The sequence below is a fragment of the Carcharhinus amblyrhynchos genome, chromosome 3, assembly GCF_965287045.1.
Source record: "Carcharhinus amblyrhynchos chromosome 3, sCarAmb.v2.hapA, whole genome shotgun sequence".
NCBI lineage: Eukaryota > Metazoa > Chordata > Chondrichthyes > Carcharhiniformes > Carcharhinidae > Carcharhinus > Carcharhinus amblyrhynchos.
The window spans coordinates 22,454,527-22,480,446 of record NC_137326.1 but is presented as its reverse complement, the minus strand read 5'-3'; the positions used below and the strand labels follow the sequence as shown (position 1 = coordinate 22,480,446).

The 25,920-nt window shown below is 43.0% G+C and overlaps 1 protein-coding gene across 7 annotated transcripts in view; it reads left to right on the top strand.

Moving 5' to 3' along the window:
• Window positions 1-25,920, top strand: part of raf1b (Raf-1 proto-oncogene, serine/threonine kinase b) — an 89,238-nt gene that overhangs the window by 17,629 nt on the left and 45,689 nt on the right. For 3 of the 7 annotated variants that reach the window (XM_080182135.1, XM_080182109.1, XM_080182100.1), the window contains exons 2-7: window positions 8,582-8,809; window positions 13,374-13,480; window positions 20,865-20,967; window positions 21,047-21,195; window positions 23,329-23,454; window positions 23,563-23,716. In XM_080182135.1, the coding sequence (XP_080038261.1) occupies window positions 8,606-8,809; window positions 13,374-13,480; window positions 20,865-20,967; window positions 21,047-21,195; window positions 23,329-23,454; window positions 23,563-23,716 (843 nt within the window). In that variant the 5' untranslated portion in view covers window positions 8,582-8,605. Of the gene's footprint in view, window positions 1-8,056; window positions 8,397-8,581; window positions 8,810-13,373; window positions 13,481-20,864; window positions 20,968-21,046; window positions 21,196-23,328; window positions 23,455-23,562; window positions 23,717-25,920 lie in introns of those variants that run through there. The other 4 variants (XM_080182128.1, XM_080182121.1, XM_080182114.1 and 1 more) reach the window with 3 other exon arrangements.

Sequence of the window (25,920 nt, the reverse complement as noted above, 5' to 3'; positions counted from 1 at the left end):
TACAATAGTCATCTTAAGTGGGTATAAAACTGTACGGTGTCATACTGGTTAGCACTGCTGCCTCACAGCGCCAGGGACCCGGATTCAATTCCTGACTTGGGTTCGCTGTCTGTGCAGAGTCTGCACATTCTCCCTGTGTCTGCATGAGTTTCCTCAGCATGCTCTGGTTTCCTCTGAGTCTGAAAGACGTGCTGGTTCGGTGCATTGGCGATGCTAAATTCTCCTTCAGTGTACCCAAACAGGTGCCAGAATGTGGCAACTAGGGGATTTTCACAGTAACTTCATTGCAGTGTTAATGTAAGCCTTCTTGTGACACTAATAATAAAACAAAATTTCATACTAGGTAGTGGAACAGTGTCAACACCAAGGTGCTCTGAAATTAGTTGAGGTGCTGATCTGATTGGTTATCTTTACTGACTCATCAGTGGATATTTCACTTTTACAAACCAGGTCCCTGCTTGGCTTTTGAGTGGGATTGTCCAGTTCTCAACTATTCTAAACAAGTTGAGCAAAATCCCTGCATCATTTCCATCCCTCGGAGTAGGCACAACAAATAATTGTAAAAAGGAATTGAACTCTTTTAACTGCAACACTTCCTAAAAGATCATCTTGATGGAATTAGCAAAAATATACGTTTCACTTGTGTGGTTTTAATTATGATCCCTAAAACTGTAAATACTTAAAGACTTTCTTCTTCCTCACCTTCTGGAGCATTGCCTTTTGCTTGGGTATCAATCTTCACACGTGACCGTAGGCCGTGAGTGTTAATGGAATGTTTGGCTGTGAAGGGCATCAGAAGTTTTGCACGTTGGCCATGCTGAATTGCCCCTGCCCTGGGATGTGTAGGTTAGTGGGTTTAGCTGGGTAAATATATGGAGGTACAGGAAAAGTGCCTGGGTGGGATTGTTGTTGGTGCTGACTTGATGGGCTTCCTTCTGCACTGTAGTGATTCTACGATTCTAATCCTGTCCTCGCCCAGCCAGTGCACATGTGCTGTTGCTTCTGTGGTCACTCCATATCAGTCAGTAGCCTAGCTAGCAGTGAGGAAAGCTCAAGCTTGTATCTTTTTCCCAACAGAAGAAGGTGGAAGAGAGAATGTCTGGGGCGCGTGGGGTCCTTCATTATGCTGGCTGCTTTGCCGTGGCAGCAGGAAGCGTAGACTGAGTCAATGGATGGGAGGCTGGTTTGTGAGATGGATTGGGCTACATTCACAACCATTTGTAATTTCTTGCAGTCTTGGGTAGAGCAGATGTCGTACCAAGCTGTGATATAACCAGAAAGAATGCTTTCTATGGTGCATCAGTAAAGGTTGGTGAGAGTTATAGCTGACATGCCAAATTTCCTTAGTCTTCTGAGAAAGTAGAGATGTATTGGTGGGCTTTCTTAACTAGTGTCGGGAACCAGGACAGGTTGTTGGTAATCTGGACACCTAAAATTTGAAGCTCTCAGCCATTTCTACTTGGTCCCTATTGATGTAGACAGGTGCATTTTCTTCACTACGCTTCCTGAAGTTGATGACAATCTCCTTCATCTTGAGACATTGAGGGAGAGATTATTATCATCGCACCAGTTCACCAGATCCTCTGTCTCATCCCTGTACTCTGCTAGTGGAATGGAATTCATCAGGAGGAAAGGGAAGAAAAATGGGCAAGATGAATGTTTTATTTTATTTCAGTGCTTTTTCTGACTGTGGCTTTGGGAGAGATTCCACCTTTTGTTATACAGTAGTTGTATCATTGCTTGAAGTTGACATCAGGAAAACTGCGTCCCGGGTTCAATTCCGGCCTCAGGTGACTGTGTGGACTTTGCACATTCTCCCTGTGTCTGCGAGGGTTTCCTCCGGGTGCCCTGGTTTCCTCCCACACTCCAAAGATGTGCAGGTTAGGTGGATTGACCATGCTAAATTGCCCCTTAGTGTCAGGGTGATTAGCAGGGTAAGTATGTTGGATTACGAGATAGGGCCTGGATGGGATTGTTGCCGGTGCAGATTCAATGGGCCGAATGGCCCTCTTTTTGCACTGTAGAGATTTTATAATTCTACCAGTGTTTGTTTCATTGACTTTTTTAGTTGAGTGCCACAAGCATTTAAATAGGATTTGGATAAGCAGTGAAGGTATATGAAGATATTTAATAAGATGCTGCACAGTAGAGTATATTAAATATGGAGGTGTACGGAATTGAAGGTGACCATTGTGGCATGGGTTAGTAATTGTTTGGATGGTAGGCGTCCAGAGTAGGGATAAAAGAAATTATCCTGTTTCCCAGAATATTACAGGGGTTGTTTTCCAGGAGTCTATGATGGAACCTAAGGGTTTTCACCATATAAATGACTTTGATGAAGAAATAGACATTTCTATTTCCGAGTTGACTAGATGTAAGGAGACCCAGTAAATTGTGAGAATGGGAGCAGGATGTTCCCTTTGTCTGCAACAGTATGTTTTGTCTGCATAGCTCGCAAGAAACATTACTTTTCATTGTATGCAAATATATGTGACAATAATAAATCTAATCAAAGGAAGGACATTTTGAGCGGGCAAAATCTAGACCAAACTAAAGAACTTGTGTATCTTTCAGGATCCTGAGCCAGCCGACTGAAGTATTTTTGTTGTGTAGCTAGTCATTCCTGTAATGTAGAAAACACAAGCCAAAACTTTCTGGCCCTTTCACTGGTGGGATCTTCTGGTCCTGCCAATGATGACGGGTTCCCGGCAGCAAAGGAAGTGAATGACAGAAAACCCCATTGACATCGACAGGACAGGCAGATCTCGCCACCAGCCAATGGCAGGCTGCCTCTGCTATCGCAAAACACACTGTGTGTGAAAGGGGTAGAAATTCTTGCTCATGGTAGTCAAGTTATGCACAAGAAGTTCCCAAAATCAGCTGTGCAATAATAAACAGATAATCAACTTTTAAAGTGTAATTATTGGCCAGGACACCAGGGGACATCTTCTGTACTCTTCCTTGAAAAGTGCCATGAGTTCTTTGGCGTTTAGCTAAGAGGCCAGATGAAGTCTGGGTCTTGTTCAAAAGATGGCACCTGCCACAGTATAGAACTCCCTCTATAATTATACATTAGCTTAGATATTGTGCTCAATCCCCTGGAGTGGAACTTGATCCGTAACTTTCTGACACCAATAAGATTGCTACCCCTGAGCCATGGCCGACATCTGGCAGATGAAGTCAATACAGGGTATGAAGTTATCCACTTTGCATCAGAGAAAGACAGAACAGAATGTTTTCTTAATGGTGAGAGACTAAGAGCAATGGGATTTAGGTGTCAATGTCCACAGATCACTAAAAGCTGGTGCAGAAGGGTAAAAAAATTCCAAGTCCCTAATGAAATGTTGGCCTTTATCTCCAGTGAGTTGGAATTCAAAAGCAAGGATATGATGCCTCAGCTCTAGAATGCCCTAGTCAGACTCCATCTGATGTACTGCATTCAGTTTTGGGGCACAGAAACTCAGGACTTATAACTTGACCTTGATTGGAAAACAGCAGAGATTCATCAGATTGATGCTAGAATGCTGATTATAAGACCACGTGTTTCATAACCCTGGCTAACATTCCCTTGAATTTAGAAGATTGAGAAAAGTTTATTAGTGTCACAGATAGGCTTACATTAACACAGCAATGAAGTTACTGTGAAAATCCCCGAGTTGCCATACTCTGGCACCTGTTTGGGTACACCTAAGGAGAATTTAGCCTGGCCAATGCACTTAACCAGCACATATCTTTCAGAGTGTGAGAGGAAACTGGAGCACCCGGAAGAAACCCATGCAGACATGGGGAATATGTGCAAACTCCCATGGACAGTGACCCAACCCAGCAATCAAACCCGGGTCCCTGGCGCTGTGAGGCAGCAATGCTAACCATTGTGCCACCGTGCTGCCCCAGAATGCTCAATGTGATGGCTGGTTGCTTGAAGGAATGATTGGCCTATTACTCATAAGTTCCTACATGTAGACTGGGCATGAAACTGCAACCTACTCCCTAGTGATCAGGCGTCAAGCAAAGAAAGAGGAACATTTTAAAAATGTATCTGTTCGCAGCACGTGGATATCATTAGTAAGGTTGGAAACTATTACCCCTCCCTGCCATTTTAGAGTCATGGAGGTTTCCAGCACAGAAAAAAAATCAAGTTGGCGCTGGTCAAACAGAAACCACCTATTTTAATCCTACTTTTCCAGCATTTGACCCAGGGACTTGCATGCATTGCATCACAAGTGCAAATACTTCCTAATTGTTATGCGGTCTCTGTATCCACCACCCTGTCAGGCAGTGAATTCCAGGCTTCCACCATCTTCTGGGTGAATATGTTTTTCCTCACATCCTCTCTAAACCTTGTGCCCCTTACCTTAAATGTACGCCCCCTAGCCATTGATCCCTCCATCAAGGGAAAAGTTTCTTCCTGTCTACTTTATCTGTGCCCCTCATAATTTTATGCATCTCAATCATGTCCTCCCTCAGTCTCCTCTGCTCCAAGGAAAACAACCCCAGTCTATCCGATCTCTTTTCATAACTAAAACTCTCCACCCCAGGAAACATCTTGGTAAATCTGCCCTGCACACTTTCCACTGCTATCACATCCCTCCTATAATGTGGATTCCAGAACTACACACAATACTCTGGCTGTAACCCAACCAACATTTTATATAATTCCAGCATAGCCTCCCTGGGCTTAGTTTCTATGCCTCAACTAATTAAACAAGTATACCATATGCCTTCTGAACCACTTTATCCACCTGTCCTGCAACCTTAAGGGATTGGTGTAAGGCACATTTTGATTTAAAGTAAGTTGTTGATTGGTTCACCATGAAGTTGTGGACAAAATCAAAACCCCTTTCATTCATTCTTTCTGTCTGCTTGTATTTGAACCAAGAAAAAAGATGAGCAAGCTTTGATTAACTTGGTTTGAATGACAGTTGTGCAAATCCCTGTGATCGAACACCTGCTTCTGAGCTCACAGCTGCCCTCAATAAATAAACCAGAACGTCAGATAACAATCACTGCGACAAGTGCTGTGATTAATACTTTAGTGTTTAATTGCTCTTCACAGAATAAGTGTGTGCTTAGATCATTAGCTCAGATTTTATGATGTTAATGATGGAAAAACTGTCAGCATCCACCACAGTTATTCCACTGAAACTAGCAGCACCTTTGGAAGTCCACACGTGCAGAAGTTTGGAATTGCTGTCTACTAAGCAAGCTTTATATTTGTGGAATGTCTGATTTCTCCAATTATAATAAAATGTCCACGTTCCTAAAATAACTTTGTTTATCTTTATTTTAGCTTCTGTCTTAATTCAATCGACCTTTTTTTTATCTGAAAGATGAGTACAGAAATGAAAGATAATCTATACTTCAGTGAGATTGGCTGCTTGTTAACATCACTGCAGTTGGATATAAAATCCTGATGGGACTGGATAAGGTTAGATGCGGGAAAAATATTCCCAGTGTTGGGGAAATGCAGAACTATGGGTCACAGTCTAAGTGTAAGGGGTAAGCCATTCTGAACTGAGATGAGGAAGAACTTCTTCACTTGTGATCTTGTGGAATTCTCTAACACAGAAAGCCATTGGGTCCAGTTGATTAGATACGCTCAAGAAGGAGCTGGACGTGGCCTTTGTGGCTAAAGGGATCAATGGGTATGGAGAGAAAGTGGGAGTGGGATACTGAAAGTACATGATCAGCCATGGTCATATCGAAAAGTGGCGTAGACTGGAAGGGCTGAATGGCCTACTCCTGTACTATCTTCTCTACCTGGGGATCTCTGTTTAAACTGCCATTGGTATGGAGATCAGGAGGTTTTTTTTTGCGCCTTTCCTTGAGGTCAGCAGCAAGCAATGTTGTTTTGCTGCTGACTGTAAAAATCTAGCTCGATGAATATTGTACTGTAGGGGGGGCAATCTTACCAAAAATGTGTTTAAGTGTTGAATGAGCATGAAAACTGGAGAGTTTCAGACCCGTTTTTTCATGAGAAAAAAATTCAAACCTTATGCCACTTAGAGAAAAAATTGTGGCAACGTGTGATTCTTGCTAGTAGGGGGAGTGGATGGAGTCTATTCATGCTGGGGAGCCAGCTGCTGACTGCTGGAGGGTGCCATTTTGCATGCATCTGTCTGATCTCCCAATGCACTAACTGTCTGCAAGTGTACCTCTGGACATTGCACCCCCACCCCCACTGATCACCCCCGCCCATTAATCACCCCCCATTTGACCTTATTTGAGTTGGTAAGATTGCCGTCATTGAGTAGCATCTTGACTTTTGTACTATTCTCATGCTTCAATGTGGAAGAGCCAGGGTAGACAGTTCATTGTACATGTAATATTAACTAATTTTTATATAACCTTGCTCCAATTTTCTCCATCTTCTTCTGAAGTCTTTGATGTCCACAAAGAGTAGAACTTTGTGCAGGTGGTGATCACCCCACAATACATTGCCCACTTGCAAATTACTCATATGAATCTTGATTTGGATAGCAGTAGGCTATTTCATTGTAAAAGATATCACAACTAAACCCATTCCTGTCTTCACCAAATACCTACACATGCACGCTCGCACTGGGGATAGCTGTGTAATCAGGATTGAGAGCTCGGTCAATCTTCCTCTAATACAAATGAACTGGTCAAATATGTTTCCCTACCATGGCACAGATCAGCCAACGTAGCGTAATGTTTGCATATAAAAATATCCTTCCTGTTACAAAGACCGATCATCTGTGGGACCATTGTTAATATTTCAAATGTTGTGACAATGGAGTGCATTCTCTGGTTGTGATTAAGAGCCGCTGATTGCAATTGGAGAAAGGTTAGGTCACATATATAAGAACCCGTTCCTACCTGTATGGGGGGGAAAAACTGTGTGGATGGGAAAAACAGTTTGCAGTTACGTTATGCTGGGTTTATGAATAAACTATGTTGAAGACACATTGACTCCAGCTTTTTCCTTTGCCGGATGGATATTCATCACATTAACAGCCATTCCCTTTGTGAGGAGTATCACAGCCGATGCTGATACTGTCCTTATCCAATATTCATGTTTTTCAGCAGTGGATTGTGACTTACAGGGAGGTTTCTCTCCCCCGCTGACCTCCCCACCAATTTATAACCCAGGAGTGTTGAGGAATATCGAGGTGCCCCTACTATTGACTATTTTGGTGATCAGCTAACTTGGCTTAGAATGAGAATTTAATATGGAGCCTTTCATGGCCTGCGTACCTCAGTTTCACACTGAAAACGAAGGTATCGAGGGACTGAAACTAATTGTTTAAGGGACGCAACCTGTCCAGAAAACGTTTAGCTGTAATGTTATTCAGAGAAATCTTGCAGTACATCGTGTACTATACTCCAATATAAGGTTCCTCTATAGACTTGCCGGCTTTGTGCCAAGAATTGCCTCTCCATTAAGGCAAAGCTGCGTGGTTTCTGACATTGAGATGAATAATTTCCTTCAGTATAATGTTGGCATTGAATCAAGCTGTGTATTGATGTCAGTAATCTGGTCTTCATCTGTTAGGTAGTTTGTGGTCACAGGTAGGGGAGGGCTACTTTAATTTGCAATGGATAGTGTGTGCCTTACTGTTTGCAAAAAAGTTCTGATAAGTGAATTCAGTACATTGGCACGATCATTAGTGTAATCTGTTGAAAGAGCATGATCAAAAACATCACGTCATGCAGGCATGTATGTTTGGGGTCAGTGGACACTGCAGCAGCTGGATTGTAGTCTCAGATCTGAATTTTAAACTTTCATGATGCTTGCTGGGAATGTTGTTTGATTTGCTTTTATTTAAGATTTATTTTCACGGCCGGGCTATATTTAGCTTGGTGGCAGCAGCCAGATCAAAGGCTACGCTGGTTGCCAAAGGCACTGAGCAAGCAGATTTTACAACTGACGTGTATGTCACAGCCTAGAACTGGTTCTGGAATGCTGCAGTGAATGCATTACCAAAGCCTGTAGTTTGAATCCCATTTTGGAATTGTAGGCTGTGAGGACTTAGTAAGCTGGTGGAGCCATTTCAGAGGAACGTGGACTGGAGAAATCAATATCTCGTGTTGGCAGGAATTGGAATCAAGAGTCCAAACCCAGAGCCCTCTTGGCTTTGGAGCTAACTGGAACAAATGAAACTCACAAGCAACAGTTCATTGCTGCATCACTATGTCAAACCTCACTGTTATGGCTCTGTTCAGATGCTTGATGAATGTTGAATATTTAGGAAAATCTCAATAGAGGCGGCACAGTGACACAGTGGTTAGCACTCCTGCCTCACAGCGCCAGGGACCCAGGTTTGATTCCCAGCTTGGGTCATTTGTGGAGTCTGTATGTTCTCCCCATATCTTCATGGGTTTCCTCCAAATGCTGTGGTTTCCTCCCACAGTTTGAAAGATGTGCTGGTTAGGTGTGTTGGCCATGCTTAATTCTCCCTCAGTGTACCCGAAAAGGCACCAGAGTGTGGTGACTTGGGGATTTTCACAGTAACTTCATTGCAGTGTTAATGTAAGCCTACTTGTGACACAAGTAAATAAACTTGTAAAAGAATCAAGGAATCACTCTGTTTTTAATTTGTTTTTGCTTTGCTTGCAGATCCCCCCTGCCTGTCTGAACACAATGGAGTATAATCTGGGATTCTGGAAATCCACCAGTAATGGTTTCAGTCCACAAGATTGTTTCCATGATGTTTCTACGTCCGTTTCCCCCACCTTTACTCATCACTTTGCATATCGCCGAGAATCTGAGGATGGGAAATTGGGAGATGCTAACAAAGCAGGTGGCACTATTCGGGTTTTCTTACCAAACAAGCAGCGCACTGTGGTAAATTTATGTTCCATTTCTTAGAAGCCAAATAGTAGGCAAAATTTATCTTCCGTCGGAATTCTAGATTTTCTGTAAAGGGGTATTGGTTTTTAAGTAACCGTTTTATTTTGTGCATAGTGTATTTCCTGCAGTGAAATTCATTAAAGTAATTAGTACCTGCATGGTAATGCAATCTCATAGTTCTAGCAGAATGAGGGCAGGGTAGTATTACATGAATGCTTCCATTTAATAATGTACTTGTCTTGGATAATCGAAACAAGATTGTGTAGCTCAAACTGGGGGCACCTAACTGTTGGCCAGAATAGTACAAGAGTTGTTCCGAAAGCTGAACTCAGGACTGGTAGATAGGAATGTCATCTCATGGAGATACTTCATTTTGAAGAAACAGACAGAAGGAAAAGAAAATGTAGAAACTAGGATGCAGTTTTATCACAATGTTGAATAGCATTGCAGGCAGCTCTGAGGAAAAAGTAAGCCACCAAGGAATCTCTCTTTGAGCTCATAGATAGATGTAGTGCGAGAGGACTGCCAGATAGCGAATGTCATTCCTCTGCTTAAGAAGGGATGGAACATATCCAGGGAATTAACATTGGTCATGAATAATAATGAATCTCTTGTAAGGGAGAGAAGAAAAACATAACTTGTGGAAACAATAGGTGGCATCATTTGGTCCCACTGAAAGTCAATGGACTAATGGCTGGCCCTTTGCGGGTCTCACCACAGCAAGGTCAGAATGTCCTGGCCATAAAATAACTTGAGTGCTTGAATTTCAAAGTGGCAAATTTGGCTTGACTCTTTTGAGGAGGCAACCAAGAGAGTAGACAGTAGTAATTAATTAAATGCCATTTATTAGGATTTTCAAAAGGCTTTCGTTAAGGTGCCCCATAATAGGTTGGTGAATAAGATCAGTGAAAGTGGAATCAGGGGATAAGTAGCCAAAAGGATTGTTGGCTGATTTCAAGGTAGAAGCAGAGTGTGGGAGTTAATTCTTTTCTCATTTATTCGTTCACTGCTTGTGGTCGTCACTGGCTGGGTCAGCATTTATTGTCCATTCCTTATTGCCTCGAAAAGGTGGTGGTAGTGAACCGCCACCTGAAGAGTAGCCGAAGGTAGAACGTGATTTCCCACAAGGATCAGTGCTGCAACAATTTGTGACTCCTCAGACTGAAGCAGTTCATGTCCAAATGCAAGAAGACCTGGATGATATCCAAGCTTCTGTGACAAGTAGCAAAAAACATTTGCACCACACAAATGCCAGGCAAAGACCATCTCCAACAAGAGTGAGCCCCTTGACATTCAATGGCATTGAATCCCCCACACCCCTATCTACACTCTGGGGGTCATCATTAATAAGAAATTCAACAGGGTTAGCTCAGTTGATTGGATGGCTGATTCATGAGGCACAGCAATGCCAACAGCACTGGTTCAATTCTTGTACTGGCTGAGGTTACTTGTATTTGCCTCTCAACTGAGATGGTGACCCTCAGGTTAAATCACCACTAGATAGCTCCTCCTCTCCCTTAAAAAGGGACAGAGCAGCCTATGGTCTGCTGGGACTTTGGCAATTTCCATTATTTTTCGCTGTGAATACAGGAGCAGATCAGAGGCAAAAGGAAGCTTGACATCATGCAGAACAAAGCAGCCTGCTTGATTAGCATCCCTTCCTCAACCACTGACGCACTTCAGCAGCAATATGTATCATCCACAAGATGCACTGCAGGAACTCATCAAGGCTCCTTAGTCAGCACCTTCCAAACCCTCACCATCCTGACTTGGAATTACATTGCTGTTCCTTTGCAGTCGCTGAGTCAAAATCCAGGAACTCCCTCCCTAACAGCACTGTGAGTGTACCTGCACCACAGTGATTGCAGCGATTCGAGAAGGCAACTCATCACCATCTTCTCAAGGGCAATTAAGGATGGGCAATGAATGCTGACCTATCCAGCAAAGCCCACATCCCTTGAATGGATAAAAATAAATCCTTGAGGTGAAAAAGCATCTGATTGGCAGTATAGCATCTAACTCTTGAAACAGAGAGGACAATTTTTTTTGTTTTTCGAAACCTAACAGTGAATCAATTCCAGGAGCAGGACCCTTTTTTGGTTCCCCACTTGGGACTGGGGTTGCACCATGGTTCACGTTTCCTCTGAGTGGCTGTAATCCATTTCTACTCACAGAGCGGGCCCAATTCCACTAAAACCTTGGATGGGGGGTGTGGGGATATGAACCGCCCGTCCCTGCAACTGAGCTGGCAAGAGTGGGGGTGCTGCATCAGGCTGACTGCCTGCACCCTAATCCTGCAAATTTACCAGGAATGGGAAAGGTGGTGGGAATCGCAGGCTCCCAAGTTGAAAATCCAGGCCAATGTTTCCACTGTGGGGAAGAGGATGACTGGAGGCCATCAGAATAAGGTAGTCACCAAGCTATCAAAAAAGGGAATCTAGAAGAACAATCTTTACCCAAGAGCTGGTGAGAATGTTATAAAAGGAAATGGTTGAAGCCCACAGCACAAATGCATTTAATGTTAGCTGGACAAAGCGTATGAGAGAAAGAGAATTGGAATTGGAGGGTTTTGTTGATCATTTTAGATGAGGAAAGATAGGAGGAAGCTTGAGTGGAGCTTAAATATCGGCATTGGCTGGTTGGGCCGAATGGCTTTATATTGCATGTAAATTATGTATGCCATCATTGTATTGCTGCAAATTTGAATTTCTAATCGGGAATCATTATGTTGCTAGCTGCAGTGAGTATTCTGTGACATTGAAGCACTAAGTGGACAATGGCAACATGGCTGTCCGATAGTATCCAGTCACCATGGCAACTGTTGCCAGAACTATTTCTTTGCAGAACTATTTAATTGCAGATTTAAATTTATTCTTGCCCTACTTGCTGGGTATTGCTTCAACTAAGAATGGGGACAAGTATGATCATGTTGCTATGGTATTTGGTATCCAGAAAGTTCTGTCAAGACCTGGCTGTGAGAGTGTTAGACAGACGCTTATTGATGGATAAAAGAATAATTCATGATTTCCAGTAGGTGATTTATGTGAGCTTGCATTTAATCCTTTCAGAAATATAATTGCTACCAAATGATGTATTCAAACACTGGGCCAGTAACTAGATCTTATGGATCACACCCAGATCCACACCCATGTTAATGTGTAAGGCACTCTACTGGTGACTGTATAAAATATGCTGACTTATTGCCCATACAATATATAGAAATTAGGATTTCTCCTGAATGCTAAACAATAGTGGTCAGGGTGGTGTTTTGGGTTTACCAGCTTTGCAGAGCAAAGGTGGGGGTGCGTGTGACCAGGGAGGGGCGGGGGGGTGGAACGTGTTGTGTGTAGCAGACTGGGGGGAGGCATTGAAATGACTGAATCATGAATTGCAGCTGACTTTATCCCTGATCCTAAAGTGTGAGGATGAACGTAAAAAGTCTATAATACAAATTTCTTGAATGTTCCAGCTGGAAAGTTGACACAGAGAGAGAGTCCTGTGTCATCTCCGTTGGACTAGGGATGCCAAATTAAGTACCAGCAAGTACTTAAGTGGCCAGAATTGGGCCTTCACTGGGATTGAGTACATTGGAGGCAAAGGTCCCAACCGCTCGTCCTGTGAACTGCCAGCCACTCAGCGGCCGATAGATTCTCATTGCTGTCAGCGCCACCACGGTAACCTTTGGCAATACACCCACTAGAGGCCGAGGATAAGCAAGGGCAGAGGGTGGCTCTCTGAGTGTCCCTACCTTCCCAATGCCAGCTCCCTTAATGCGGCACTGAGGCACTTTGAACAAAGGGCTCCCCACCCCCACCAGTAACTTGGGTGCTTGATTTTTTTTTTCAAGCTTCCCGTGTGTTGCTGCACTTGAATTCCACCAGTAGTGGGATGAGACCCTTTAATTGCCCATGTAAGGGTTTCATTTGGCATCGGGGCTGCAAGGCTGTCGTCAGCCTTCCTTTCCAGGACTTGATTGGGGCGGCACAGTGGCACAGTGGTTAGCACAGCTGCCTCACTACGCCAGGGACCCAGATTCAATTCCTGGCTTGGGTCACTGTCTGTGCGGAGTTTGCACATTCTCCCCGTGTCTGCGTGGGTTTCCTCTGAGTGTTCCATTTCCTCTCAGTCTGAACGATGCGCCGGTTAAGTGCATTGGCCGTGCTAAATTCTCCCTCAATGCACCCGAACAGGGACCGCAATGTGGCGACTAGGGGATTTTCACAGTAACTTTGTTGCAGTGTTAATGTAAGCCTACTTGTGACTAATAAGTAAATTTCACTTTACAAAGGCAGGAAAGTGGCAGGGTCCCTTTCTCCCAATTAAATGTGCCCCCTCCCATCTCCACACTCAAGTCGAAGGGGGCATTAGAAAATACCGTACATTAGGTTCCTTGTATCCCACCCTGATCTTTTTGTTCCAGTAAGAACAGTGTAAAACAAACGATATGATCAAGTTGTAGGTAGAAAACAGAACTTAAAAATGGCTGGCAGAAGTTAATATTTGAACACAGCATTTATGCATATCTGACCTGTTGCCCTTCCTTTGTATGATGCTACAGGTGAGTGTGAGACCAGGGATGACTGTACAAGACAGTTTAAAAAAGGCTTTGAAAGTCCGAGGCCTTCAGCCTGATTGCTGTGCAGTCTTCAGGCTGCCACAAGGATGGTAAGAACATGTTTTGTCCAGTTAACTTGAATAATAGCTGAGTGGTTTGTTACGTTCTCCCATATTGGAGTCAAATGTACATTACACACTGACTAAATTATTGATGTGATATTAAGTTTGCCAATATTCAATTTGTTCTTGTAATAAACAAAGCTGTGTGAGTTGTTCTTGACCCTGGCCTGAGGAATATAAAATGACTCCATTTTGTGAGGCAAAAAAAAAGCTATGTGTTTTACAGAAAGAAGTCTTTAATATGAAATAATTCTTCAAAAATGTGCAAACAGAGGTGTTTCCACATGACCATTAAATGCCATTGCTTGTTATGATACGCCGTAGTTTTCCACCATGAATTTACTTGACTTTGGTCGTATGCCTCTGAAAATATGGGCCCCTATTTTAGATTTGCTGCTGGCGAGAGGCCCAAACCATTTTTCTGATCAGGCCTCACTTCAATGTAATTGGCAAGCTGCCTGTGTGAACACTCCTAGCTGCTTGGTGCTTTTTGGAAATTTGAAAACCTGGTGGGCTTGAGGTATTGTGTTAAAGGGGAAGGCAGGGTCATATTGTGGTGGGATATTGGCTGACAAAGTGAAATGCTGATTGAGGGGGTGGGCAGGTTGGAAGGATTGTCATTGAGGAGCAATTCTGCTCATCCTGAATCCCAGAAGTGCTATAAATTAGGCATTTCCCTCATTCCTGGGTTGTTTGCCATTTAAGGGGCACCTGAGGTTCATTTATTAGTCACAAGTAGACTTACACTAACACTGCAATGAAGTTACTGTGAAATTCCCCTAGTTGCCACACTCCGGTGCCTATTCGGGTCAATGCATCTAACCAGCATGTCTTTCAGACTGTGGGAAGAAACTGGAGCACCAGGAAGAAACCCACACTGACACGGGGAGAACGTGCAGACTCTGTACATACAGTGATCCAAGCCATTCTCTTTTCCTGTTCTGAATGTGTGCCTATTAGTGACAACACATTTGGACCAGCAAGGCAAATGGAAATAGTTCAGTTTAGGAAACCCAATAGTCATGAACAAGTCGGACCGAAGGGTCTTTTTCCGTGCTGCATATCTCACGATTTAAGAAGTGCTGTGAAAGCAGGGCCAGCCTTCAGAAGGATTACTCTGCCAACTATCTTGGGAAATCTAGTGACGCAGGGATGCTAACAGTTGGTTTTGCTTAGCTAGTAGTTGGCAATTTTTGCAGAACAGTTGAGGTGTGACTCACTGAATGAGTGTCAATTAGCATTGAAATGTGAAATGTTGGCAAGCTGGGGCAGTGCAGTAACATCCAAATATGTTCAGTCTTCATCTTAATAGATCTGATGAAATAAATGATTGAAATTAATAGGGCACTATTAGCATTAAGGGAGACATTACAGGAGGTTGGCCATGAGCCTTAGGTCAATTAATTGACCGAACAGTGTGTTCAGAAATGGCAGGCGATGAAGCATAAACAAGGCAAAAGTCAGAACACAGAAGCCGATTTGTAGTGATCTTGTTTGTTGTTGATTTCATGCACACCCCACTGAGTCTCCAAATATATAAGTTCTGATAAAATAAAGACAGGTTGCTCTTGAAGAAATTTGTTTTTTTTGAAATAAATTGAGGATGCTGTCAGAAACACACCATTTCAGTTAACAGATTGTCACCACCCTTTGACAGTGTTTGTAGCAGATTTGCTTGGCAGAATAGTTGTACTACACAATGTAACTTATAGCTGCTGTCCTAGCTCTGGCAGTTGGTGTGTCTGTCAAGATTGCTGATGATTTAAAAACTTACATCTATCTACAAAAAATCGTGTATATATGTATCAGGTGGCAAACATGGTGTCCTTCCTCTTTCTTTTCAATCTTCACATCCTTCTGAAAGTATGGTGCCCAGAACTGGACGCAATGTCTCGATGAGAGTGAACCATTGTTTTATAAAGGTTCAGCATAACTTCCCTGATTATCTACTCTATGCCTCTTTATGTAAAGTCCAGGATCTCATTTGCTTTTTTAACCACTTTCTGAATCTAGAATCATAGAGCCCCTACAGTACAGAAAGAGGCCATTTGGTCCATTGATTCTACTCCAATCACAATCTCCCTCAGGCCTTATCCCCATAACCTCACTTATTTGCGCTGCTAACCCCCTGACACTAAGGGACAATTTAGCATAGGCAATCAACATAACCCACACATCTTTGACCATTCTTCCTATCAGAGTTTATCACTTCTCTGCGTTAAATGTCATTTGCCATGTGTCTGCCCATCCCACCAGCCTGCCTACATCTTCTTGGAAGACTACCAATATCCTCCTAACAGTTCATAATGCTTCCAACTTTTGTGTCATCTGTAAGTTTTGAAATTGGGCCCTATGTACACAAGTCTATAGGTGAAGAAAAGCAGTGATCTGAGTACCAAGCTCCGTGAATCCGCACTGTACACTTTCTTCCAGTCTTATTGTCTGTTTCCTGTCACTTAGTTAACTTCATATTTCATGTTGCCTTTGACCCTTTTCATTGCATGGGCTTCAACTTTACTTGCGAGCCCATTATGTGGCACTTTATCAAATGCCTTTCAGAGGTCCACGTACACTACGTTACCTTCATCAACCTTCTCTGTTACTTCATTAAAATACTCAATCAAGTTAGCTTGAATCTGAAATTAAAATACAAAATGCTGGGAATGTGCTGGTCAGGCAGCATCTGTGGAGAGAAATAGATTTAATTTATAAGGTCAATGGTCCTTCATTAATGTAAACATGGCTTTCCCTTAGCAAACCAGTGCTGGCCTTCCTTGATTAGTCCAACTGTCGACGTGACTGTTAATTTTGTTGCAGACTATTGTTTGTAAAAGTTTCCCAGTGCCAAGGTTAAACTGACTGCCTTGTATTTGCTGGGTTTATCCTTATTCCCTTTCTTGAACAAGGATGTACCATTTGCAATTATCCAGTCCTCTGGCGCTTCCCTCATATCTAAGGAGAATTGGAAGATTAGGACCAGTGCCTTCACAATTTCTACCCTTACTTCCTTTAGCATCCTTAAATGTATCCCATCTGGTCCTGGAAACTTATCAACTTTAAGTTCAGCCATCCTTTCTAATAATTTCTCTTAATCAATTTTTAGCCCATCCAGTTACTCAGTGCCCTTCTCATTCACTAGGACATTCTTTTCCTCGAGAAAGGCTGGTGAAGAGTTAAAACTTTGACCATGGCCTCTGTCCCCATGCAGAGATCCCCTTTTTGATCCCTAATCCCCAGCCTCCTCTCACTGCCCTTTCATTATTTATATGCCTTTGGAAGATTTATAAATTCCTTTTATATGTTAGCTGTTGTCCTCTTCTCATACTCTCTCTTTGCCTTTTTCACTTCCCCACTAACTTTCTATATTCAGCCTGATTGTCAATTGTATTATTAACTTGACATCTGTCATACTCACCCTTTTACTCTATCTTTTTTATCATCCAGGGAACTCTGGACTCGTTGACCCTATCTTTTGCTACATTCTGTAATTTATGAAACTGACAGCAGACAATCTTCATTCCAAATCCAAAGGGTCCAGTCAGATAATTTGATTTTTACTTCTGAATTTCTGGTTTGTTGATGCAAATCTAAGCTGTCAACTAGGTGATGTAAAGCTAATGGAAGAATTGAAGAAAATGATGAGGGGTGACCTTATTGAGGTGGTTAAAATTATGAGGGGCATAGATAGGATGAACACATATAGACTGGTACTTTATGACCTCGTTCAGACGAAGCTTGTAAAATCCCACCCGAGGCCGAATGGAGAATTCCATTCAGCGAGCAGAATTGTCTTTTTCCCACGGAAGGGAACTTGAAAACTAGAGGACATAGCTTTAAGGTGAGAGGGGAAAGATTTAAAAGGGGCCTGAGAGGCAACTTCTTTACGCAGAGGGTGGCGTGTATATGGAATGAGCTGCCAGAGAAAATGGTTGAGGCAGGTTCAATAACAACATTTAAAAAGCTTTTGGATATGTACATGGATGGGAGGGAGGGATTAGAGGGATATAGGCTAAACGCAGGCAACTGGGACTAGCTGTAAGGGCACCATGGTTGGTATCGACCAGTTGGGTTGAAGGGCCTGTTTCTGAGCTGTATTGCTTTATGATTCTAAAAATAACTGAAGCATTGTAGCCTGAACTGAACAATTGTATGCAGATTCTAAGAAAGAGAACACTTTTCATTATGCTAAAAATAAAAGACACTGAAGCAAGACCTGTAATGTTCTTGGAAAAGCTGTTCTACTTCCATCAGTAGGTAATTGCAACCCAATGTCAGCATGTATCTATAAGTGTCAGAATTTGTAGAAACAACCGGCGCTATCATAAGCTAAATAAATTTTCGACAAATAGACCATTTTTTGAACGAGGTTTTCATCTTTCATATTATCAAGGAACTGCTGGTTAGTGACCTGTTATATGTCTGACAAATGTTGGGGTGATTCTCCCAAAAAAATTCTAATTGTAGCATTTGTGTAAAAACTGGAGTAAATCCTGCTGTTTTTTTTTCAACAGGATTTTCAAAAGTGAATCTCCCACACTCTGTGCCCTGCAGAGTGCACCAGCATGATTCATGTGAAATATCAGTGGGCTATTCCTGCTGGAGAGGCCAGCAGCATGGCGCTGAGTGGGCATCTGTGCATGTGCCAGTCTGTCAGTGCTGAGATCAGCAAATGCACAGTAACCAGCATTGCTGGCCTCCCAGTCACTGGCTGGCTCAATTGCTGACCAGCTCAATTTCTGGCAGGCCCCCTGACCCCACATTGCTGGCTGTGCAAAGCCCCTGGGTTGCTGGCCTCCTGGATCCAATTGCCCTTCACCACCGCACCGCCCCCATCCCGATCTCTCAATTTGACCCCCTCCCCTCACAGCCCTGACTGCCCCCTGCCTCATGCTCAATGCCAGTGTGCCCCCGGGCAGTACCAGTTTGCCCCTTGAGCAGTGCCAGGGACCAGGCTGGCACTGCCAAGCTGGCAATGCCTAGGGGGCATGTTTTCTTTCCCCCACTTAGTCCCAACCTCTGGGGGGGCCACAATGGGCCCCTTCACTCCAGTGGGGTCAGGCCATTAGTTCTCTGCACTTGGGGAGTATTGTAAACCCTGTTGGAGTGAAACAGTCCTGGCGGGGAGGAAAATTCTAGCAGGCCCAGAGAGCCCAATAATTAGATGGAAATTGTTGGGAAATTCTGGTGTAAATAAATGATGCAGCTCCACGCTGATTTCTGGCATGGAGCTGATGGCGCAAAAAGCAGTGCAATGGGCTGGGAGAATTGTTATCTTTATGAAGTTTGTACAGTTGCTCACAGTGTTTTGGAGTTGGAGTGGTTTTGTAATAAAAGGGCAATTGCATTTAACACACCTTCTATTATGTTCAGAAAGCAGCAGAGGATGATAGAAAAATTGACAATACAGAATTAAATGAAATTTTTCTGAGCAGACTAAGAGGAACTGCAGAACACTAAACATTTGTGCTGAAGGGTTATGATTTGCAACTGATCTACAATTCAATTTGGTGCAAATTAGTTATTTGCATTACTTGGTATCATTTTACCAGGTCTTATTTGCCTTATATTTGGTTAATTGTGAGCAGGAAATGGCAATAGCAGAGTTGAGCTGGGACAACAGAGTGGGTGAATAGCAGATGAGGGCTAAAAGTGGGAAACAGAATGGGAGGCAATGGAAGCCGAATTAGCTAAGAGCAGGGATTTTGAGCAATGCAGCCCAAAAGAACACAATGTGGGTGAGGTGTGCACACATTGGCATGTACTTGATAGTGGAGTGAGCAGTTCAACGATACACAGAAGTTAAATAAGATCATCATGTAATAAATTTGTAAAATGTTCATTGTAACATAGTGTGCAGCCTAACTATGATTCCTTTTGCTTCCATGAAGTTTTGTGGCACAGTGGTTAGCACTGCTGCCTCACAGCACCAGGGACCCAGTTCAATTCCAGGCTTGGTTCACTGTCAGTGTGGAGTCTGCATGTTCTCCCCATGTCTGTGTGGGTTTCCACCGGGTGCCCCAGTTTCCCCCCACAGTCCAAAGTCGTGCTGGTTTGGTGCATTGGCCATGCTAAATTCTCCCTCAGTGCACCTGAACAGGCGCTGTGTGGTGACTGGGGGTTTTTCACTGTCACTTCATTGCAGTATTAATGTAAGCCTACTTGCAGCACTAATAAATATATTTCAAACTTTAAAGGTATTGTGAATGAGCCAGTCAGATGAAAGAAATCTGACTGTAAGCAAGAAGCATGTTGGAAATGTGTGCTACAAATTAATATATAATTAAAATATTGATTTACAAAACCAGAATTGTACCACCAGTTTTGTAATTCAATAATCAAGTAATCTGTGATAATGAGCGGTACTTGCAAGGTTAATGACCACTAACTGATAACTTACTTTCTGGAGATATGTGTAATGATTTATTTTTCTCCAAAGTTAGCAGAGATTAATGTCCTGGCTGTCTATTTTGTACCTTACTAAAAGGCCCCACGCACCCTCCAAATCCTGTCAATGTTAGCTCTGACACACATTAGTGCTTATATTTATTCCTTGTTCGGTGGTTTTTCTGATTCAAATTTGTGAGCCTGAAAGTTTGGGAAGTGTCACTTTTGACACTGTTGCCTCATTGAATCAGGCTGGAAAGTTGTGCAAGATGAAAGGAACAGTGATTTAAACTTTCCATGTCCACCTGACATTCCATGGTATTTATCTACACAGCTCACAAAACTGATAGCTTACACTCCCTGCTTTAAAATTCTCCTGAAATATTGAGGAAGGTCCACACTCACCCTGGGGAACCCTCATTGGTCAGCCTCCTGCTGCCCTATTTTATAGTCCACTTGTATCTTTTTTTGCCCGTGATACAGGGGTGATTCAGGACTTCTGTATGAGTGCAGACTGTTTATTATGTTCAACCAAGCATAGAAATGTATGGAAAATCTGGAGCATTTCCACCCCTTTACCATGGAAATTGAAATGACAGAATTCTTGGCACATTGATGGATTTAGTTCTTCCACATTCCTATCCATAATATCATTTTTACAGTAGTTTTTTAAAAAATATTGTATGTGGTGGTGTAATAAGTTGGAAAATTAATGCACATCACCTTTGGAATGGTTTGCATTTTTGATAAATGCCAAGCATTTCCCAGCAAATGGAGTTAAATGCAAGAGGGAGAATCATCAATCTACGTAGCTCCTTGTAGCTGGTTTCCAAGTGACATTATTGAAGGTTTAGGAGCAAGTTAATTATTCAGATGCTCACTCTGCTACTGAAGGTGTGTGGATAGGGAAGAAATATATCTTGGAAAGGGAGAGTTTTACTATTTAAAAAAAGAACACTTACATTAATATCCCTTTCTCCATCTACAGCCCCAAGTACCGTATAGATTGGACCACTGATGCTACCTCGTTGATTGGTGAAGAGCTGGTAGTTGACGTCCTAGACCATCTCCCTCTAACTACTCACAATTTTGTAAGTACTTCGGCTTGTGTTTGGTTCAGTTTGCACCGCTTCACCATTTTAAACCATTCTCATGTTCTCTCATTCAAAGGTCCGCAAAACCTTTTTGAAATTGGCGTTCTGTGATATCTGTCAGAAGTTTCTTCTGAATGGCTTCCGGTGTCAGACCTGCGGCTACAAGTTCCATGAGCACTGTAGCACCAAAGTCCCGACCATGTGTATCGACTGGAATAATGTTAGGTACTTGCGAGAACTTTTGTAAGATGTTTAATTGGCTCCTCAGATTGAGCCTCTCGAGTGAAAACGGGTTATTGTAGAAATATTATCGACACCTGTATGCATTGATAGTTGATACTATGTGCACAAGTTCATCAGGGCTGGCAATAACTGTGGATATTGATTCTGAGGTTAGCAACTGTCACCAAAATGAGTGGCTATTTGTGCAACCTGCTGATTCAGTAGGAAGAAAGCATTGAATCTCCATTCTAAGATCTTGGAATCTGAGTTCTGGATTTGAATGTTAACTTTGTGAGTCTGAAAGTTTATGAAGCATTGCTTTTTAACACTATAGATAAATCAGGCCATATGGTTGTGTAGGATGATGGGAACCTGAATTTGAACTTTCTATATGCCCCTTACCACCGAGGTTCCATGATATGTATCTATTCAGCTCATAAAGATAATAGCTTCGACCCCCTGCTTCACAGCTCTCCTAAAATATTGAGAAAGGTCACATTCACCCGTGGGAACCCTCATGGGTCGGCCTGCTGGCTGCCCTGTTTCATTGTCCATTTGTTTTTTTTTGTCTGTGATACAGGGGTGATTCAAGATCCTCCTGGAATCCTTATATGATTGAGTGCCAGACTGTTTATTGTGTTTAAGTTTATCTGTTGGTGTCACAACTAGGCTTCCACTGCAATGAAGTTATTGTGAAAATCACCTAGTTGCCACGTTCCGGTGCCTGTTCGGGCACACTGAGGGAGAATTTAGCATGGCCAGTGCACCTAACCAGCATGTATTTTAGTCTGTGGGAGGAAACCGGAGCACCCGGAGGAAGCCCACGCAGACACGGGGAGAACATGCAAACTCCAACAGCTAGTGACCCAAGCTGGGAATTGAACCCCAGTCTGTAGTGCTGTGAGGCAGCAGTGCTAACCACTGTGCCACCGTGCTGCCCATTGTGCTTAACCAAGGTAGAAATGTATGGAAAATCTGGAGCATTTTCAGCTATTTTCCATGGAAATGACAGAATTCTTGACGTATCAATAGATTTAGCTGAAGTTTAGGCAGCCCTGCCAGCAGGTTTGACTGCAGGTACACATAAGCTCCAATGGGTGACCTTGCTATTGCCTATATGCCCATCTCTGACCTGTCTGATATTTTATAAGGGTCTGCTGGGGCAATGACTCAACCTCCCTTGGGCCAATTGTAGTTGTTCAAGAACAACATCATCCTGCCACCACCAGTATTTATTTTACCTGTGGGAGGTGGGAGTGGGATCGAAAGCTTTACCTGCACAGGCTGGTGTCAGACAAGACAGTAAGGACCTCCTTTTTCAGCCCCCGAAGCTCCCCTCCCGTCAATGTCACTGCCTCTTTAACCCTTGCCCTGACCTCTTGAACCTGGCCCCATCCTCGCGTGCCAAGACCCCTGCCTCCAGGCTTACTTGGGCTCCTCAACATGATGGGACTGCTTTTAGTCCCAGCAGTGACCACCACTCCTGACTGGCGCTGCCAGGACTACACAGTTGCCCGCTACCTGAGTGGCCAGTAGCTGTCTATAAAATGGGGCTTCCTCTTGGGAGAGGGGCAGAAGTAACACTGTTCTTGGTGTTAAGTTGCTGCAGGGTAGCTGTCAGGAAAATGGGCAGGCTCCCCTGACCTTTTAGCTTGAGGCATCCTGTAAAGCCCAGTCTATGATTAGACAGGACCAGTAGATCCCACTGGTGGAAAGATCTAGGAAATCCCATCCATAGTCTGTTAACACTATTCTTTAACTGACACTTTTGTGTCCCCTTCCCAATCCTCCTGCAGTTTACCATTGGACTGTTTTATTTGTAGGAGAGGAGAGCAAGAGATGACACTTCATATCGTAAGCATTATTTAAACCCTTTGCTCTCAGAGTGTATACAAGCTCGCATTCCAGATAAAAGGCCTGATAACAGCTGCATTGGTTCCTTAAAGCTTCATCCATAACTTTATCTTAAGCTGTCTTCTCTCCTTACATTGATTTGAAGTAATGCATTTCCCACAAGTATGTGATAATTTTATAATTTATCCCGTGTTCGAAGATATTCTCTTTATTCATTGCGGTAAATAGATTAGACATTTTAAGCAATTCTTGAGAGCTCATTTCGTTTTTACCTTCTGTCAGAGCTTATCAAGCAGCCACAGCATACTCCAGACTTTTCTCCACATCAAACAGTGATGGGGTGGTGCCATCTATTACACAAATGACCACACGCCGAGTCCGCGAGTCTTTTTCTCGACTTCCTGAGAGGTAAGTTGGAAGCGTTAAGCCAGTTTCAAAGAAGAAGTTCCATCACAGCTTATTGTCTGCTTCTTGGACTGTTCTCAGCCTGTGTTTTTCCTTTTTCCCTGTTCCCAGCTTGCAGTACAGGCACTCCAGCTCCCATGCCTTCAACGGCCCAATGCCATTCTCATCCACAGAAGGTCAACTCTGCCAACGGCAAAGGTCTTCATCCACTCCCAATGTTCACATGTCCAGCACCACCATGCCGATTGATAACAGCATTATAGAGGTAAAAGAAACAGATGCTCATCTCCAAGTACTTTGACAAAATCCCCTGAACTTGCGTTTGTCTACGAACACGCAGCTGCTTAGAACATGTAGATCTTTGCTGACTGTTTTTTGCTTTGGCTCCTAGATTTAATTCACATTTGCCATTCTAAATAAATAATGGCCTGTACCTACTGGTCTCCAGATTGGCAGAGACCAGATGTAAGGCCCAAGATTTTGCCTGGACCATGCAGATGTCCTGACATGCTGAGCTCAGTGGGAATTACCCAGGAAGTTTGAACTTCTGACTGGCAATTTCCCTGCTCCTTGGGACTCTCCTTGAATGTCTCCAGTTCTGAGCTAGACTTGGGACAATTCTGACTTATTTATCTGGATAGTTACCGAGGAAATGTTAGACCGAAAAATCTTGGTCTAACACCAGAATTGACCATCCCCAATCGCTCACACTTACCCACCTCCGCCAGACATTGATGCAAATTGTAAAGCTGTATCTATGAAGATACTTAGCAATCTGTGATCATTTTTTACTGGGACTGTGAAGGGCTCATCTAAAACACATTGCAGGACTTTCTGGGACAATTTGTCTAGAGTTCATCAAGAATCAAGCAAAATCTATTCCAAAAATTCTCCATGGATTCCAATGAAACACACTGAGAACTGTGCTGCTTCATCTTGCTGGACAGCTTATAAGGATGACCAGGATAAAGGGAATGCTTCCCCAGTGGACATTTTGCTGAGGATTTCTCTTGGACTGGATGAGGAATGGAAGAAGAACATAAGGTGAGGCAGAGCAGTGCCAGCTGCTGCAACAGGAAGCTGCAGAAGGGTGTTGGAGCCCTCTGTAGGATTCCCCCATACCCCCCTGCAGGTACAGGAATAGAGGACAGTTTTCCTCCTCCACAAGGACCTGCAGTTCCACCACCTCCCTCGGTCCCTGATCCATTCTGCAAAATGCTCCAACTCACACCTTCATTGGAAATGGGTGCGAAGGACTGATATATGTAGCTCCATGAAAATTATACTTCAACAGCACTTTGGTGCTAAACCTGCCTGTTTCTGGTTAATATCTGCAGGTGTAGTGAAATCAACATGTTCATCCATTAGCCTGAAAATTGTGTGAGAAGTCTGGACTTCCAAACCGATACTACTTGTGAGCTCAAGTATTTGTTATAGGATTTAATCCTTTTGCCAAAACAAACCACACCGCACCCCCCCCCCCCCCCCCCCGCCCCGCCACCTCTCCCCGCACACCCCACCTCAATTAGTATTTACACAAAACATTCTCATCCATGTATATGCTCCACTATTTTGTGACCCTAATCAGGAGTTGCTTTCAGCCCCTTGTGCAGCACATCAACATTGCAGTAGCACAAAATGACTTTGATACAAAATTTACTTTAGATTGTTTTTTGTCAGTGTTTCTTCTTGGCATGGTGCCAGTTGCAGCAAATCCTCCATTCCTTGGACAAAGACTATCACGTTTCCTTCATCACAATCACCAAACTATTCCTTTTAAAAATAAAAAGAGAAAGTCCTGCAGATTGTTTCAGTTTGCTTTGTGGTAAAGTTAAGAGCATATTGGGGCCACATGTAGGGTTTCCTTGATGAACAGAAGTAATAAATCTCCATTTAAGTCTTGTTTGTGAAGAGGATGTTCTGGATGTAGGTGGATTATAGGGAATTAATTTTTTTTGCCATCAAATTGATGACAGCCCCCTTGGTATTCTCATGGATTGTTTAGTTAGTTGATGACTTTGAGTTAAAACAGTTTTGAACATTGAGTGAACATTCTTTGAATGTTTTGGCCATTTCTGTAACTAATAATTTGGCAAATTTATGACGATCATATGTGTGCCTGCCACTTCCTTCAATTTGACCAGCCAGTGGTTCCTTTTTATTTACATTTACTTGTCTGAAATTTTGCAGACGAGTAAAATAATGTAACACCACAATTAGCGTCCTGTGATAATACTGCAAATCCTGGGAGCTAACATTCTGTGGAAAATTTAAAAGGTGAAATTTTGACAAAAGATAATGTTCACTTTTCAAGGTTTGTGATTTCAGCGGAAGAGTTTAAAATTAGATTGTTTCAAGGCTGGCTGATACTCCTCAGAACCTTCTCTGAACTTGCAAGTTAGTCCAGGAAATTTGTTACAGACTGCTAACAAGACAGGATGTGCTTTCAAAATGACAGAAGTTCAAGCA